Below are 19,865 nucleotides of genomic sequence, written 5' to 3'. Positions count from 1 at the left end.
GAACCAAGCTGCACTTGACTGAAGAGCCCCACTTAGGGTCAAACCAATCCTTGGTTACTTTTTTTCCAGTTCAGAAAGGACCTGGCTTGGCAGTTCAGGCTAAACTATCCCTATAGGAGCAGTATCAAGGCTAACCTGCACATGGCTGGGTTTAATCTGAGGTGGCATAGTTGAAAAAAATGATTAACTGGAATGCTACATGAGCAATTAGCAGTGACTGAGATTAATCCAAGCACTCCACCCATTACTTTTTTGCTTACTTCAAGGCAGTGCCCTAAGTGCGACAGGTATGCTGCGATGTGGGTCCCATGCTTATTGCACCCCTGAAACCAAGCAGCACTTGTCTGTAGCATCCCAACTAGGTTGAAACTTGTCTTGGGGTGCTTGTGCTCCATTTCAGAGAGGACCTGGCTTGGCAGTCCAGGTAGTACTCGTTCTATTTGAGCAGGACCAAGAATGAATTCCATATGGCTTGGTCTAATCTGAAGTGGCTGAGATTCATTCAAACATTCTAACCATCACTTTATTGTTTACCCCAGTCCTTTGCAAAGCAAGAAAACAATCCACTTTGTGCACCCAAGTCGTCTATTCAGTCAATACAAATATAGTAGGGTTTTGTAAACTATAGTAGGGTTTTGTAAAATAAATAATGACGTGCCAGATCTGTCCATCAAATAAATGAATCGATCAGTTTCTCACCTTTAGATCCGGGGGCTCCTGGTATTCCTACAAGGCCTTGTTCCCCTTTTGCTCCTGTTGATAAAAAAAATGAAAATATTACTTGATAATCCAGAGCTCATTTTTTGCAAAATACTGGAGTGGGAGAAAAAGCCTCTCACTTCGTTTCAGTCTGAACACCTATCTAATCATGATAGCAGGTTCGTAGTAAGAACGCTAAGTAGGTTTATGCACCAAACAAAGAGGTTCAGGAGTTAAGTGACATGTGTTATTTCCAGAGCTCCCACTGATGGTTTATAAACAAGGGTTATTATTAACATATGAGGACCTTAAAGAATGTTTCCATTTTAGTACATTAATAAAAGCACCTCAGGGGACAGAGAGGTGATACAGATTGATACCTCTATTGCTTTGTTTAGGTTAAAGAACAAATACAGCAGTATAACACAATAAAATATCTTGCGATTAGATCCAGCTAAAATTGAAGCATACATATATGGCAACCACATGTAACGTGTGTACAAGAGAATTTCATCAATTAGCAATGGTTTACTTCGGGGGCGTGGCTTGCGCGCCCTCTGCAGAGGACGTCTTTCCCGTGAGCTCCGCTACGGACTGATCCGCGGATGCCGTGAGGACCCTTCTTGCCGTTTTTCGGACTGCTTTTTTTGGTATACAGCAGTGTCGGAAGGTGGACAGTCTACAATGGAGCGCTTTTGCAGCCTCGACGATCGCAATTTCGCCGAAAATTTGCAACGGTAACTTTTCTCTGACATCTCAACACGAACGGCCGCCATTTTGTTTGCCGCCGACGTGAATGTCTCTCTTCGCTCCTTCTTCAATCCCCCTCTCATTCCTGCATTAGCTTGTTCTGGACATAATATTATGGTGCTGCTCTTTTTGCTGACTGCTCAGAGTTTCTTTCTACTTTGTGCACTTTGCCTATTTCACTCTAATGCGCAACAACTCCTCTGAGGTAAAGCGGCCGCCATTTTGAATCTCCTGACTGCAATGTTTTCTACTTCTACATAAGGGCTATGTGGTGACTGCCTCACCATCTCTTCATGACTCTTGCTCTCCTGGCTTCCCATGACCATCTGCCTCCTGCATTTTATACGAGCCTTATTGTGTTCCGGCTTTTACTTCTCCAGCCTCCCACTTCATATTAGTGCTGTGAGATACCACCTTGTCCATGTTCTGGTCTTTGGTTGATGCCTCCTTCATGGTGCTGTGTGGCTTTTCGTTGTCTTCGCACTGACTAATAGTGCGTTACTTGGCGGTTTCTTTTTTCATCGCCTTATATTTGCCACATTGTGTGCCCCTATCACCATAGTGCATCTCCATTCCGGTTCACACTCTACGATTTTATTGGACATACCTGCTTCTGGTATCCTGAACCATGGCGAATGTCTCTACCTCGCCAAAGTTGTCGCAGACCGGAACCAAGCCTAAAAGGCCTAAAAATGACCCGCCCTCCCCAATTAACTCTTCGACTAATCCTGTACTGGACTCCATCCTTGAAGAGGTGCGTGGTCTTCAACCTTTTATGTCTGCTACTAATGCTAAACTACAACAGATTGAGGAGCGCTGGGTGGTTATGGAAAATAAAGTTTTGAATTTAGAACAGCGAGTGAGCGATGTCCAAGACCTCTCAACTAAGATTCCATTATTGGAACAAGAGATCCACAAGCTCAAACTGCACACCGAGGATTTGGAAAATCGCAATAGACGAAATAACCTACGTGTTTATGGTGTTCCGGAAAATTTGGAAGGGGCTGACATGGTCTCTTTTATTCGAAAATTTCTCCAGGAACTTTTGGAACTTCAACCATCATCATACCCTCTCAACATCCAACGAGCGCACCGTCTTGGCCGCCTCAATTCTAATGCCTCCAAACCACGTGGCATCATCATGCTATTCTTGGAGTTCACCGAGTTAATGGCCGTACTGAAGGCTGCCAGGGCCAAACGTCGTCTCCAGTGGTCTGGTCATAACATTTTCATTTCCCAGGATCTATCTTCTGCTACAAATGCTCGGCGTAAAGAGTTCCTGAACCTCCGTCCCATGATGAGACAGCTCAACATTCAATATGGAATTCTACATCCCTGCTTCTGCAAGATCACACATAATGGTCGCACCAAGTCCTATGATGATCCACAGAAACTTCGCGACTACCTGCTAAGTGTCTCTCCTTCCACTATGGACACTGCTAGCTAATGCTTTTACGTCTTTCTTTGTTCTCTCTTTTTACAACCATTATTCTATTCTTTCTCACTTCTCTTAATGTATCTTCCCTCTTTATCTTCGTCAGATATTTACCTCACATCCTTGTGTTTTTCCTTTTCCTAATGTCCGTATCCTGTGTGCTCGTGGGTCATGTCCTCTCTCTGGTGTACCCTCGTCTCACATGTTTTGGTTACTTTCTTATTCTCAGATCGAGCCTTCGTGCCTTGATCTGTTCCCTTTATCTCTTTCTGTCTTTACATATCTTTCTTACCTTTCTCTTTCTTCTCTTTCTCTTTGCTTTCTTCTTCCTAAGTGGTCTCTACTGTTTTCTCTGTTTGTTCGATTATTGGTTCCTCATTTTTTGACTCTTGTTGGCTTTCTTAAGATGAGCGTCCTACGAATCCACTGTTTACCTGTTATTTTTTGTCTTCCCTTTTCTAGTGATCTCCTTGCCATGTGTTGCCCATCCTCCCCTCCTCCCAACATGTGTAATTTTGTCTCTTGGAATGTTCGAGGTCTTGGTCATCCTGTCAAGCGTCAGAAGGTATTGTCACACTTAACCAAATTCCATTCACAGGTTGTTTTCCTTCAGGAAACGCATTGCTCAGACGTTGAATCGCTTAAGCTTAAGAGACATTGGGTGGGTCAAATTGTGTTTTCTCCTGCCGTTAACAAAAAAGAAGGGGTTGCTAGATTGTTTCATAAAGCTTTAAATGTTCAAATTATTTCCTCTCAGAATGATGATGAAGGTCGTTGGGCAATGGCAAAGGTTGTTATACACAACAAGACGATGGTTTTATTGAATATATATGGCCCTGTTCGCCCAGATCCCAAATTTTGGAAAGACATCAAACTACTCATTGCATCTATAGATTGCCCTGATTTTATAGTAGCTGGTGATTTTAACCAATGGTTAGACCCTTTTTCAGACCGGTTGTCTTCGAGTAAATTTCAGCCTGATAAATCTCATAAGAGTTTTCAATCTGCCATTGCCTCCCATCCTTTATATGATTCATGGAAACTGTGTAACCCTGATTTATTGGAATATACTTTCTTTTCTAATGTTCATCACACACGTTCAAGAATTGATTATATTATGATTAGTAAGTCTCTTCTCCCCTCCATTCAAAAATCTGTTATTGGTTCTATTTTTATCTCCGACCATGCTCCTGTATATACTACCCTTGATCTTTCCCTCAGCCCCGCTAAATTTAGTCGTTGGAAATTTAATTCTTTTCTTTTATCTGATGCCACTTTCATGAAAAAATTTACTGAGTTTTTCAATTAATACTTTTCCTTTAATAACCACGCTGACACCTCCATTCCTAACACCTGGGATGCTTTTAAAGCTTCTTTTCGAGCTTTTACAATTTCCTATGTTTCTACAAAAAAGAAGCTCAATAAGCAGAAGTATGAGGATCAACTTAAACAGATTAAAACTCTTGAACCCATATATTTCACCTCCAAATCCTCTTCTGCCCTTCAGGACTTGATCCTTGCCAAAACGGCACTTAATAAAATTATCACTAATGAAGCCTGTCACACCCTCCTTAAAATAAAATCTAAATTTCATGGCGGCCAGAACAAAGCAGGGAAAATGTTGGCCAATTATTTAAAAATCAAGTCTGAATGTAAAGCTGTCGGCCCAATTTTTAATGATTCTCTCAATAGACTGGTTACCTCCGATGAAGACATTGCTGAAGTCTTTCACAACTATTACCAAGCCCTATATACAGATGACACACACCCCTCTGATGCAAACTTAACAACATTTTTTGAAGGCCTTCCTTCCCCTCCTTCCCTCCCCGTTGACTTTTCTCACTTGGAACGTGACATTACTCTCCAGGAAATCACCACGGCCATTCATTCTCTCAAAAAATCAAAAGCTCCTGGCCCTGATGGTCTGCCTGTTGAATTTTATTCCTCCTTCCATTCCTTTTTTGCCCCTAAACTCATTCAGTTATTTAATTCTTTTATTTTGGAGGCTAAAGCCTCTGGGTCCTTTTTGGATGCTCTCATCCTAATTATCCCCAAACCTGATAAGGATCATTCCCAATGTAAAAATTACCGCCCCATATCCCTAATTAATTATGATTGTAAAATTTTTGCTAAAATCCTCGCCTCTCGCCTTGACTCCATTATCCCTCGCTTAATCAACACAGACCAGGTGGGTTTTGTTAAGGGTAGACTCGCTGCCGATAATGCTCGTCTTTTTTCCAATGTTCTTGCTCACAGTAAAAATGTCAAAACCCCATTGGCAGCACTTTCTCTGGATGCTGAAAAAGCTTTCGACCGTATTAATTGGCAATATATGTTCTGTACCCTTAATTGGTTTGGTTTTGGCCCAAATTTTATATCCTTGGTTAAGCTCCTTTATTCATCCCCTCGTGCCAGTATTTTTGTTAACAACCAATTTTCCAGATTCTTTTCTTTGACCAGAGGCACGAGACAAGGTTGTCCCCTTTCCCCTTTATTATTTATTTTATGTCTTGAGCCCTTTCTACAGCGCATTTGTTCCAACCCTGATATTACTGGTATAAAATTTTCCTCTGTCGAAACTAAATTGTCAGCGTATGCCGATGATGTCCTCATTTACATGTCTAATCCTGTATCCTCCCTTCCACCCTTTTTAAATGAAGTTCAGTTGTATTCCTCCATATCAGGTTATAAACTTAATTTGTCCAAAACGGAAGTTCTACCCCTTAACTCACTGTGTTTTCAATACATGTTTACTAATACTGATTTTGCATGGTGCCCATCTAAAATTAAGTATCTTGGTATATGGTTCTCCTCCTCTCTAAAAGATACCCTTAAATTAACCTTTGATTCGTTGACTAGTAAAATTCAATCCCTTCTGCAAATTTGGTCCCCCTTATTTCTATCCTGGTGGGGTAGACTGGACACCATCAAAATGATGATTACCCCACATGTGTTGTATACTGTTTCTATGCTCCCTTTCAAAATTCCCAAATCCTATTTTTCTCGTATTAATTCTGTATATACAAAATTTTTGTGGAATAATAAACACCCCCGCATTGGTTTACATAAGTTGATCCGACCTAAAAATGAAGGCGGTGTTCGGTTTCCTGATTTTGGCTCATACCCCTCTGCCTTTTTGATCAAACAATCCTTCTCCTTGGCTTACAACTTCCTTGATACTCCTGTCCCTAAGTGGGTTCTTCTGGAACGCTCTCTTTTAAAAGATTTCTCATTTCAGCATATTACTTTTATGTCAAATTGTACCTTTATATCCAAATACCCCATTTTGAAGTATTCCCAATCTCTGTTGCAAAATGTTTTTTCCTCTACTCTCTCCCCTCTGCAATGTTTTTTATCCTCCATAGTTTGGTATAACAAATTTCTTAGATATAAAGGTAAATCGTTCTATTTTAAACACTGGAAAGAAAAGGATATACTGTTTGTACATCAATTTTTCCTTGATTCCTCTCTTATTTCTTTTCCAGTATTACAAAACATGTTTAATTTACCTTCCTCATTTCTCTCTGAATATTCTATTATAACATCTGCTATTCAATCTCACTTATCCTCATTACCTTCTTCCTCCGAATCTTTTTCTTCCTTCACTCCTGTCACTCCACTTTATCCTCTTTTTTCTACTCAACTCCCTAAAGCTGCTCTTGTATATTCACTTTTACTGTCAAATTCTTCTGTTCGCTCTAAATCCAAAGTAGAGACTGCTTGGGAGACCGATCTTGATGTTTCCCTTGACATTGCAATGTGGGATCGTTTATGGTCCAGGATTTTCAAAGTCTCCGTTGCTGCACGCATTACTCAATCCTTACTTTTTTCATATCATAGAGTTGTTATTACCCCGGTTACTATTCATAAATTTTCTCCAACCTCTTCTCCTTTATGTTGGTCTTGTTCCAAAGTTACAGGTACTTTACAACACCAACTGTACAAATATTCCCCTGTTTTATCTTTTTGGACTGATGTTTGGACTATATGTATGAAAATGTTATCTCTTTCCTCCCAATTATCTTTTTTACGAATATTTTTAGGTTCTTTATCTGAAGATATTAATATTGTTACACCCTCTTCTGCTAAATTGTTAGACCTATTTATTGCTCTTGCATTTAAAGTTATTTTATCGTGTTGGAAAGACAATTCAAAACTCTCGGTCCACACATGGTGGAATTATATTTGTGATGAACACAGAATTTCTATTGCTTCCTCCACCTCTGTTTCTCTGAAAATTAAATCTGATCTGTTATGGCTTCCCTTCACCTCCTATCTTTCCTCTAATCCTTCTCCCTTACCGCGTGCTCCTCATCCCTCATGATCCCTCTGGTTACCTACCCTTTCTCCTCTTTCTCCCCTCTACTCTTTCCTTCTCTTCTGCTTTCCTCTTTCCCTCGCTTTCCTTCTTTTCTTTCTCTATTTCTTTCTACCCTTCTTTCCATATATAAATTCCTCTGGATTAATGTCATTTATTAATATATTCATATGTACTTTTTCTATTTTTTCATGACATGCTTTTTGAATTACTTTTCAATGCTTAATAAAAATTTCTTAAACAAAAAAAAAAAGCAACGGTTTACTTCATATGAAATAGAATTCAAAATCGTCTATACGTGTACGCTGCTAGGATCTTTTCTCACAAAGTAAAAAAACTAAGGCCCATATGTATAAAGGCATTTTGCATTTTTTTTAACAGTGAAAATCGCTATTTCGGGCCTTTAGGAATACAAATTGCCATTTTGGTACGTTCGAAAGCCATTTGCGGTAGTGCAAAATGCAATTTCTACTTTGTAGAAATCTCATTTTGAAAATCAATTTCCTAATTGCAACTTGTTGCAAAATGTCCATTTAGGAAAAGTAATTACCATCGATTCAGATCAGATGGTAACCAGGTGCAAACTATAAAAAAAAGGCACCCAAAATGCTCTTTTTCAATGGTGGCTTTGTACATTCTGGCGAGGATTATGAGGATTTTGGCTGTGTGGCAAAGAAGGAGATAGGAGAGGATAATTAGGGTGAGGGTCACCCTGTTTGAACAGACAGAAGAGGAATTGTTGATAGGTACAAACTGAGTAGTCAGTTAATAGTTGATTTAATAGCTGCGTTACAACCTCAGCTATAGGCCCCAACACTCAGAAGCAACACAATACCAACACATGTGCAGGCATTGTGCTGCCTACAGCTTAGCAGTGGGCAGTTACCATTAGGTCATAGTAGTGGCATGGGGAGGTGTCACAAAGTGTCTTTTCTAGGTTCTTTTGCAGGTTCTTTGACATCATGGTGAGCAAGGTCAACCAATGCATATCATTCCCCGATACCCCTCAATTACTGCAACAAACCAAATTGATGTTCTGGCACAGGGTGAATTTGGCAATCGTTTCCTTTTTGGTAATAGAATCGCAGACTCTACGAATACAGTGGCCAGGTCGCTGTGTGCAATGTGACCTAATGGTTTACCTTCTCATGCTCTTAAGGAGACACTGAACCTGACTCCGAGGACAAGACGTGTGAGGAATTACAACAGGGCACACAAGAGAACATGCTCAATCATTGAGTGGACCTTTCAGATCCTAAAGTCCCGCTGTCACTGCCTCTAAAAGACCGACGGGGCACTACTGTACAGAGCAGATACATACATGCCAATCCTCCTGATTAAGGCGAGAGGCTACTGATTTCAAAGTTAGTCTCCCATAGAATGGATATATGGATACTTCCTGGTGGGAACTTTAACAGAGTGCTTTACTCCAAACCACGCAGATACCTCCTAACGGGACTGAGAGAGGGCAAAACTGTGTTAGAAATTGTAGGGGTGCACCATATTCATGAGTAATCAGCACCCGCATATAAAGAGGATTATAACCATGTTTAAATGTGACGCAGAGCTATGAAACCATGTGCCGGAATTTACATAGCTCTAAGGTAAAGTGCTTTGAAAAAACTAATGCCACGTTAACTTAGAAATGTTGTTTGCAGTGAAATATTAATTCAGTTAAAGGATATTCGAATAGTCATTGATGTATTTAAATGCATGTTTAGAAATTCACTATTGTATTCATATAACGACATAGAAGTGTTACGTTACAAAATGTATTCTTTTTATTATAATGATGAAGGCCTTATGAACAGGAAAATGTTTGCCAATGTTAGAATGTGATATCCCGAAACGTGCAGAGGCCCAGGTGGGGAGAAAGACTGTGTAGGCCGAACTAAGAATGTTTCACTTCACATTAAATCATGGAAATGTCTTTCCTAGAAGGTTGCTTTAGAAAATTAATTGCAAGTAGCATGGAACTGTGAATCGATTTATGTGCGTTCCTTTGCAGGTGCAAGGTTAACTAGAGATAGTAGAGAAGGGCCCATTGTGTATGAGCGTTAGGATGGTAGTCCCAGACATGGAGGAGTGGCTGCGGAATTTAGGGAAGCAACTTCAAGAGGAGAAGACTCTGGGACCTAAGGACGTTTTTCAACGAACAAAGATGAAGATGTCGTAATGGAGTATGGCCGGGATGCCCGCCACCCCCTCCCAACACAATCCCCAAGGATGGGAGAAGTCGGACACAGGTTTGAACTTTTGGAAGGCGGGAGGGAGTCACCCTCCCGGCCGTATTTATTAAAATATGAAACAAAATTTAAAACATTAAATAAAAGTTTCATCATTATGTACAATTTTACATTTATTACATTTCGATGAAGACATGTTCTTTGGCTAACCTTAACAGATCTCTAATACAAAGGTTTCCTAGCCGAGTCTAACATCCTGAAAATGCATACATTCTAAATTAAAATTGTACATCCTAGCATTAAGGGCCAACGGCAAGGTCTTAACCGTTGTCAGATCCCTACTACCAAAACTCTCGCCCTCACGGTGTGAGTGGCGCATGCGCAGAGGACTCTACCCTCATTGCCAACTGTAACTTCCCTTGTCGTGGTGGGGGCCCCCTTTCCACTCGACGCCATCTTAAAGGTCGTCCGAGTTCCCGTGTGAGGTATCTGTAGGAAGGACAGCGTGGACTCCCCCCATCCCCACACTCTCTATCCGCTGTCGTGGATATCCGGCCCCCGGGAAATTAGTAGGAGGGGCATCTAGCCGCCTCCCCCCTGGGAGGGGCCTATGGCCGTCTCCCCCTAGGCGACCCATCCTTAGTGGGTGCCGCCTCCCCGTGGAAGGGGCCAATGGCCGCCTCCCCCCGGGCGCTCCCATCCATTCTGGGTGGCGCCCCCCTCTAGGGACCTTGAAATTACTGCTCACCGATCATGACCTTACTGCCCGACCAAAAAATAAATACGACAGTTGTTTACCTACTAAGGAAGGAAAAATTCTGGCATAGCCTTGATGTGTCATCGACTGCTCTCTCTTACAAAGAAAAAACATTATCCTACAGGCAGAAGTCACATCCTTATCTTAAACATTCCTTTACTTTTTCTACAAAGGAAAAAAGGCCTATCTCAGCAAAACTTTATTTAAACCAAACATTGCCATAAGGGGCTGGTGGGTGGGTCAAAATTGCTGCTTGTTCCGTCGAGAGCTCACGAGCAACGAGTGGGTGCAGCCTTCGGAGCACAGGAACAAGAGGGCGCTTCTTCGGATTCCCGCTCTATTTATTCTTCTGCGGGAGGGCGTGTACCCTCCTCCGGTACGCCTACTGGGCGTGGTCTTCTGTGTAGGTGTCTAGGACAACCCCTCTTGGGCGGGAAAAGGCGCGCCCCGGCTACGCCGCTTCGGGCATACCAGCCGAGCCACGCCCCCCGCCCAAAATGGTTTCCCGGGGGGATCGGGGCACCCAACCATACGTTCGGGGGGACCGAGTAGTCGCCCCTTTCCATATGGCCGGGATGCCCGCCACCCCCTCCCAACACAATCCCCAAGGATGGGAGAAGTCGGACACAGGTTTGAACTTTTGGAAGGCGGGAGGGAGTCACCCTCCCGGCCGTATTTATTAAAATATGAAACAAAATTTAAAACATTAAATAAAAGTTTCATCATTATGTACAATTTTACATTTATTACATTTCGATGAAGACATGTTCTTTGGCTAACCTTAACAGATCTCCAATACAAAGGTTTCCTAGCCGAGTCTAACATCCTGAAGATGCATACATTCTAAATTAAAATTGTACATCCTAGCATTAAGGGCCAACGGCAAGGTCTTAACCGGTGTCAGATCCCTACTACCAAAACTCTCGCCCTCACGGTGTGAGTGGCGCATGCGCAGAGGACTCTACCCTCATTGCCAACTGTAACTTCCCTTGTCGTGGTGGGGGCCCCCTTTCCACTCGACGCCATCTTAAAGGTCGTCCGAGTTCCCGTGTGAGGTATCTGTAGGAAGGACAGCGTGGACTCCCCCACATCCCCACACTCTCTATCCGCCGTCGGGGATATCCGGCCCCCGGGAAATTAGTAGGAGGGGCATCTAGCCACCTCCTCCCTGGGAGGGGCCTATGGCGGTCTCCCCCTAGGCGACCCATCCTTAGTGGGTGCCGCCTCCCCGTGGAAGGGGCCAATGGCCGCCTCCGCCCGGGCGCTCCCATCCATTCTGGTTGGTGCCCCCCTCTAGGGACCTTGAAATTACTGCTCACCGATCATGACCTTACCGCCACAGGCCGGATAGTTGACCGACTATCCGGCCCCCCCTACTCCTCCTAAAGGTCATGCTTCCTTAAACCCCTTAGCCATGCTATGAAGTCTCCTATGAGTAAGTCATTCCCCTCCCTGGACAGGTGAACCCCATCATTCAGATACATGTGATCACCCCGAATACACCCGTGAGGAATGCTATGCAACTGCGAAGAGCGAAACAATTTACCAATTTTATTGTTAACCCTTTTCACCGACTGGTTCAGTGCTGACACCGAAAGGCCCCCCCGCCATACCTTCCTGGGAATCATGTGGGACCAGGGAATCGTGCACCCCGGGATTCTTTTAGCCAACCAGCTAACAGCCGACAAAATTTGTTCCAATAACACTCGTCTACCCAGTGTCACCAAGTCATTGCCCCCCAGGTGTACTATGACTACAGATGGCGGTGACCTTTGCCGCCCTAAGAGACCCTCAAAAAATGATTCGAATTGGTCAAAACAGAGCCCGCCCTTCCCATGGAAGGCCACTCTGTACCCGTATTCCCCAGCTGCGTGAGTCGCGTCACCTGCTTTGAATACGTCCCCGGCGCACCTCACATATGAGTGGCCCACGACCCATACCACTCTCTCTCCAGACGGTGATCCTCGACCGCTGGTCTTCTGGTGCTGGGTCGACTGCAAATTCCGCCCCGCGTGACAGGCTCTCGAAACTGTAATTCAAACAAAAGACAAGAAGCGTGAGTGCATGTCAATTGATCTCTACAACATGTGCAATCGCACATACCTTTTGAAGCAATTCGAGGACCAACGTCCCAACTGTTTTACTTCCTCCGCACTCTGACCCCTGGCTGTAGCCTCAGTAGCAGCCCCTATCCTAAAGGAGTGGGTCCCAAAATCGCACGGTCCATGCCCGCAGCAGCGATTGTCAGTGCTAGCACCCTCTGGAACTGAAACCTCGTCAGTGGGGTGCCATCCTTGTGCCTCAGCAAACTCCCCCCCCATGTAGCCGCCCTTAGTGCCAAGTATTCCTCTATACACTTTATCGGGCACGTGGGGGACCCTCGCGCGCGCTGCACGACAACACTATTTCCCATAGCCCCCTGGTCAGTCTTGGACCTGGCTATCGAGACCACCATCGAATCACCCCTAATTTGGACGTGATCCCTGCACAAGCCTCCCTCAACATCTTTCTTATTCCTTACGACCAGTTCGCTCACCCGCATAGCCCCATGGAACGCCAATGCGAAAGCTGCCCGGAACAGAACTGCTTTGAAATGGGAGGAGCACGTCTCATCCAGTTTTGCTACGAGTAGAGACAACCTGTCTAAGCCAATCGGGCGCCTCGCATCTTGCTTGCGACCCTCGAGGCGCTGCCGGCCGCAAAGGGCTTTCTTAACCAAAAAGGAACCCGTCGGGTCTTTTATGCCATGCACCTGTGCCATGAATGAAATGGCCGCCCTATGCCTACTGGCCGTTGCCGCTGATCGGCCTTCTCTGTGCAGCGCTACCAGGAACCCCAGGAAGGATTCCTCCTGACCCCAGCTCTGACTCCCTGTTGGACCCAAAAATGTGCAGTAGGAACTAAACGCTCCTTCATATGCCCTCCTTGTCCTGGGGGCTAAGCTTGCTGCCACGAGGTCTTGTAATCCGGGGCACCGATTAGCCATAGCGCTTCGGGGAATGGTGCCGCCACTAGGTCCGCTGTAGGTAGATAGCCCCTGAACGCCTGCATATGTGAACGAGAGAGTGCATCAGCTGCATGATTCAGTACGCCTGGCACATGTTTCGCCCTGAACTGTACATTCAATCTCATGCAAAGCAGTACAACTTCCTTCAACAATCTCAAGATCCATTTGCAGCGTGCTGCCTGTTGGTTAATGCACTCGACAACAGTCATATTATCAGACCAAAACACCACTGAGCGGTCCCTGAAGTCGTCTGGCCATGCCATCAGAGCAACCCAAATGGGGAATAACTCCAAGAACCCAATGTTACCTGTGAGACCGCTGGAGTGCCACCACGTTCGCCATGTTTGCGCCGACCATCGGTTACCAAAGATGGCGCCAAATCCCACGCTCCCAGCTGAGTCAGTACACAGACCTAGTTCATCTGAAGACGCTGGTGGCTTGTTCCACACAACTCGACCGTTGAAGTCCGCCAGAAATGCCAACCAAATGCACATATCCTGGCGAACCTCTGCCGACAGTCTCGTACGGTGGTGTCCCTCCTTGAGACCAACCATAGCTTGTGCAATAGAGCGTGAGAAGGGGCGGGCCATTGGTATCACCCTCAAGGCAAAGTTAAGCTGACCCACTGTTTGCTGTAACTGGTGCAGGGTCACTTTCTCCTTGCCCAGGCATTGCGTCAAGGAAGCCCTAAACTTGGCCACCTTTTCCATCGGTAAACGGAAACATCCCTCCACAGAATCGAGCTCAATTCCCAGAAACTCCAGTGAAATAGATGGTCCAACCGTCTTACCTGGTGCCAATGGGACTCCGAACTCCCGCATGAGGATGCAGAAGTCCTGCAGCGCCTGCGCACATTTCGTATCGCCGGCTGCTCCCAAGAACAGGAAGTTGTCCAGATAGTGCATAACATGCCTATGCCCTCTCGCCTCGGTGAATGCCCACTCTAAAAAACAGCTGAACATTTCAAAATAGGCACAAGAAATGGAGCAACCCATAGGCATGCATTTATCCATGTAATAACTCCCTTGAAATGCAAAACCTAGCAAGCGCTGATCCTGTGGGTGTACCGGGAGCAACCGGAACGCCGATTCGATATCTTATTTCGCCATCAGCGCCCCGGGGCCCAGGCGATTTAACATGGCCACGGCATCATCGAACGATGCGTACCGCACTGAACAAACTTCTGGGTCAATGGCTTCGTTCACCGAGGAACCCCTTGGAGCAGACAGGTTATGAATAAGTCTAAACTCCCCAGGGTCTTTCTTCGGGACAACCACTAACGGGGAACATATGAACTCCGCCACCGGCGGGCGATGAAAAGGCCCCGCCACCCGCCCTAAGCTGACTTCTTTCGCAATTTTCTTCTCTGCCACGCTTGGGTTGTGCTGTACCGATAACTGGTATTTACAAAAGGAGTCCTCCCGAAAATCCCCCGCCGGGATGTGGAAGCCATGTAAGAATCCCTTCCTCAACACCCCAGCGGATACATGATCAGGGTATTTGTTCAACCAAGGAGTCAGAGCCATGATATCAACGGGTGTAGGCAATCGGTCACAACGTCCTACCTCACTCCTGCTTAGACCCTCCTTTACCTCCCGTCCCGCTGTTTTTAGATCTACAGGTACTCTCCGGGTGTGAGGAATTCCCACAGCCCGCACACGCATGCTTGAACCTACATGTTCCCTGCGGTCTGTTACAGTTGCCTCGATTGAAGCCCCAACAAACCCCACGCTTGCCGCCATTCCCGCCGGTCTTGGGCTGGTAATCCCCACGGGCGCCCCCTCGAAAGGGCACAGCGGGCTTTTGGCGGACGAACCCTGACCCGCTCCCGCCTGGCGAGGACGTACCTGCCGCCCCTGGCAAGAGCTGTTTGTGCCATGACACCGAGTCCAGGCAATCCCAAGTCAAAGTAGCATCGAATTCTTTCGCTTTCCGGAATTTCATATCATAACCTTTCCATTCATCCACCTCATACATTGAATAAAAATCCATAATACGATTTTGATAGCAAGTTAACTCAGTCATTAGCTCGGGTTTTCGTTCCCCCATGATTGCAGTAAATATAGAAAAGGCCTTAACCCAGTTCGTTACTGTCTCATCCACCCTGAACTCCGCCATCTTGGCGCGCCAGACGCTCGGGTGCCATAAATCCTTCTGGGTTTTAGCATATTCCATCTCGCGATGGTCAGTCAATAATGAAAACATGTTAACATATTTGTCTCCCCATATTAATTCTTTCGTGGCCAAAGGGATGTGCTGTGCCACCCTCTCCTGCCTCGAGGGTAATGAACCCTCCCCCGCCATTGGCAATGCGGGCTTACCAGGTTCGGCCGTTGTTCCCGCCGTCTTCTTGCGACCAACTGCAGGTCCTACCGGTGCCACCTGTGGGGAAACAAGAGGAACATTCGCCGTTGCGGCCTCTCTCGACTGCCGCAATTGCTCGATTATTAGTCTGGCCTCCTCGGCCGGGTCTCCCGGGGCCACTGATCCCCCTGCTTTTTTCTTGAGCCATGGCAACACCGCTGCCAACTGGATGGCCAATTCGGGAGGCATCTCCTCATCATTAGCGGGAGTAATCACAACCGGGATCGGCAGACCTATATCTGGGTTTGGTACCGGGTTGTCTGCCGGCGTGACGGGGGCGACTGGGGGTACCTCTGGAACCGGGACCTCCCCCGAAACCGCCCTCTTCTTGACCCGTTTCCCTCTACCCTCTGGGATGACTCCCGGCAAGGCCGGGCCTATTACCTTCTTAGGGTGACCCGAGTTGCTCAGTGCCGCCAGCTGTTTTTTGACCTCCGCCAAACCTCGACCGATCGATTGGACCTTTCCGAGTTTTCGGTCCATGCAAGCCATCCGGTTCGACAATAGGCGTAATACCTTATCCGTCTCGGAACCCTTTCCTGCTTTCTTGCCAGCCATGGTTTCGAGTATTCCGCTCCTAGTCGATCAACGAGGTCCTGCATCCTTCATACTCCAGATAACTGAAAGAGAAACAACAAGATTACAAGTTCTCAAAATTGCTGCTTGTTCCGTCGAGAGCTCACGAGCAACGAGTGGGTGCAGCCTTCAGAGCACAGGAACAAGAGGGCGCTTCTCGGATTCCCGCTCTATTTATTCTTCTGCGGGAGGGCGTGTACCCTCCTCCGGTACGCCTACTGGGCGTGGTCTTCTGTGTAGGTGTCTAGGACAACCCCTCTTGGGCGGGAAAAGGCGCGCCCCGGCTATGCCGATTCGGGCATACCAGCCGAGCCACGCCCCCGCCCAAAATGGTTTCCCGGGGGGATCGGGGCACCCAACCGTACGTTCGGGGGGACCGAGTGGTCGCCCCTTTCCATTTTCTTTGAAAGTTAATACTCTTGAGAGGGGCATACCTTAGGGCGTGTCGCCCATATTGTGGGGTTTGTATTAGGGAAAGCACCCTGGTAGGAGAGCAGAGCAGATGCGCATGAGGGCGATGAAAGATGCTGGGTAGGCAGAGAGCTTTGTTATGCGAGATGGGATCTTAGGCTAAGTCCGAACCATGTGAGTGTGCTTCTTTGGAAGTCACCACGGCTGACACCTTTGTTAGGAAGGAACTTTTCTAAGTAGGGATGTCACTTAGTATAGTATAGGGACAGATTAATCTGGATGTATTTCTTCTTTTCTTCGATGCCTACTAAAACCCAAATTATAGCAATTCTTGCTAGTCTGGTGGTTTTAGAACTGATACTTGTATTGTTTCTTAGTTGATTGAGACTTTTCCGTAGGATCATGTTTGTATTAGTGCCTGTTTACCTGCTGAACCTTTTACTGAGGTGTTTATATACACAACTGCTTTTGGCTTTATAATACATCTTTAAACTTGACTTTTTGTCAGTGGTTCTTTGGGGAAAGCAATGGGGATAGTTCAAATTGACATTGTGATGTTGATGTAGATTGCCTTCTACACTCTATGACAAGTAAAAAGGTCTAGTCGACCTGTGGCGGGATTCTAGAAATATTATTCTGATTCTAGAGAGAAAATCCCACCTTTCCAGTTGGTAGCAGAGTAGGATGGTTTATCTTCTGGAGTGAGGATAATCTAGGATAGGTTAAGATTTCCCCAAGGCCCATAGAGATCTGGAGATGTGCGTCCGCAGAGCAGCGGACGGAGGATGGCATTCCACGGAAAATGACGGAGAGTGACGGTGCGGCAGAAATCAGCAGGTCGTAAGAGAGTGAGTATGAAAAGGGTCATGCGTGTTAGATTGCGGTGTGCATTGTGTTGTTGAATTGTATTGTCTAGCGGAGTTGAGTGCCTGTAGTGTGAAAGGAGATCAGGTTGTGAGCGCGCGCAACCGGTGAAAATCTTAAGCTCAAGGAGAGTTTAAGTGGTTTGGGTGTATCGAACACCTACAGTAATTGTCGACCAGTGAAAGGGGGTCATGAGGTACCATTGATCGCCCGCACGACCGAGATAGGGGGAACGAATGTGTGAATGCGTGGGTACGGACGCTGGTCGGAAGTTGCCGTGTGTATGTAACCTATCGGAGAGGCGATTGTCTTTTCATTAAGTGGACAGGCATTTGCCAGTCGGTGACAATTACAGTCAGACTGTGGACATACAGTCAAGGAAGTGGTTACTTGGTCGGAAGTGATCATTTCAAGTGTATGATTGGGACGCATGCATGACCGAGAGACGAGCGGAGAAAGGAGGGGAACTGCTGCAAAACGGAGGCGAGTGACGTCAGAAAGAGCCGCGCTGGGATAGGACGGCTAGTGTAGAGCCGCGCTGGGATAGGACGGTTAGAGTGAAGCCGCACTAGGATTGGTGGATTGTCATTGTGAAGTAAACGAGCATAGTAAACAAGGAAACGTTGTGGGTTTCATCATGAAATGTTTAAAAGGATTGCGAAGCTGTTTTTCAGGAGAAAAGAGGCTAGAACCTCGGGGTGGGGAAGAGGCTCCACCCGAGGATACGCCAGCCCATTACATGGCTACGAATGTTAGGTTACATTCCATACTGTGGCTTGAGAACTGGTGTAAGATGACTGACGGGAGTGAGGAATTAACCTTTCCTAGGTACGGAACATTCAGATTAGAAGTGTTATACCAGTTAAAAGCGACTATGCCTTCTTTGCGACCTTTGCCTAGACCAACACAGTTCGAAGCATTGAATGCATGGATCAGGGCAGCCCACGAAAAGAACAGGGATAGAAGACAGGAAAGAGTGAAGAGATCAGTCAGGGCGGTACAGGATGCGAGTTGGGATGCACTGGCCAAGAGGTGGGGAGTGCAGACCATAGAGGGAAACAGACTGTACCCACTGTTGGTCAATGCAGGGGAAACGCAGAAAAAGAGCACAGAGGATGATGATAGTGAAACAGAAGACAGTCTGATAGAGAGACTGTTGTCGGAGAGACCACCTTCATATAATCCAGAAGTAGAAGGGAGGTCACCACCACCAACAGGGAGGGAGACATCGGTAGTAGACGGTGGAGTCCTAAGAGAGAGCGACTTGGGCCCAGTAGGGGACAGGTCCGGCTCGGTGGAAGGTGAGGGGGTACCTCAACGGACCCCAGAAGGGAGAGTAGTGGGAAGATTCACTGTACAGCAGGTACACTGTGAAGAGGGGGCCAGCGCTCAGAGGCTACCAGATGCTCTCACGGTACCTGTCACCATAGGTCCCATAGTGTCAGTGTACATCCCAGAACAGACACAAAACGAGAGTCTGCCACAAATAGATAGAGAAAGAAATGTCAGCGAAGATAGAAGTAATGTGGCGGACGAGTGGAACCGGTGGTCCAACCTGTAGAAAGGAGCACTCCTTTGGCAGCATCGGCAGACTCATCCAGAGAACAGGGGGGTCTAAGAGGACCGATGGATTTGAGAGGGCCACGGCCAAGACCAATCAGAGAACTAAGACCAGATCTGCGAACTTGGGAGACGATCGCGGATACCTAAAGCGACAGGTCAAGGGATGGTAATGGCACTGAAAGTCAGGACAACAGAGGGATGTCCCACTGTACGTCTAATGAAAGCAGGTATGGATGGAGTAGGGGGGAGGAAAATAGGGGAGCATCTCCCCTTGCATCTACAGCTAGAAGACAAGACTGGGACCGTGAAAGATGGGAGCGAGGAAGTGCTCCCCATAACACACCCGAGGAGGACAGACGAGTGAGTCAGGAATGTAAGGGGAGAGACTTGAGTGAAACCTCTAGTCAAGGCACATTGAGGGCAGCAATAAAGGCAAGGAGAGTAGATGTGCTGAGACTTAAATCAGAGGTGGAGGAGATAGTGAAAGGTACAATACCCCTGGAAAGAATAGAACTTTACGAACCAGATGAACTGTTGTTCGTAGCGAACGATGTTACTCGCAGAGCTAGGACAGCTCACGAGAAGCTAACGGAACTAGCGAACAAATACACAGTGGATCTGACCAGGACAAAGGCCTTGCAGGGTGGTCATAGGCTGCAGTACTCAGACCAAGAGCTAGACGAGAAGAGGGTGATCGGATTAAAAACCCACATCAGAGAACTAATAGTGGGAATCCGAACATGGGTCCAACTGGATAAATGGGGGGAAAGGTGGTCAAAAAAGAAGAGTGTTAGGCGTAGCACTATAGAGACTCCCCCAGGAGCAGGGCTAATGCATGCAGAAGCATACCCCTTGAGGGAAGTAGCTCATGGAGGATATGTGCACGTACCCTGGAGTAGGGGAGATTTGGCTGCTTTCACAAATACATTTCCCAA

General features: G+C 46.3%; 1 protein-coding gene across 1 annotated transcript in view; it reads right to left on the bottom strand.

Annotated features, from left to right (window-relative positions):
• LOC147710453 (ficolin-1-like) overlaps positions 1 to 19,865 on the bottom strand; it is a 300,012-nt gene that overhangs the window by 179,706 nt on the left and 100,441 nt on the right. The window contains exon 4 of the mRNA XM_086921140.1: positions 700 to 753. Coding sequence (XP_086777266.1) covers positions 700 to 753 — 54 coding nt within the window. The remainder of the gene's footprint in view (positions 1 to 699; positions 754 to 19,865) is intronic.

The sequence above is a fragment of the Lissotriton vulgaris genome, chromosome 5 (genome assembly GCF_964263255.1).
Source record: "Lissotriton vulgaris chromosome 5, aLisVul1.2, whole genome shotgun sequence".
NCBI lineage: Eukaryota > Metazoa > Chordata > Amphibia > Caudata > Salamandridae > Lissotriton > Lissotriton vulgaris.
This window is presented reverse-complemented; position numbering and strand designations above follow the sequence as displayed.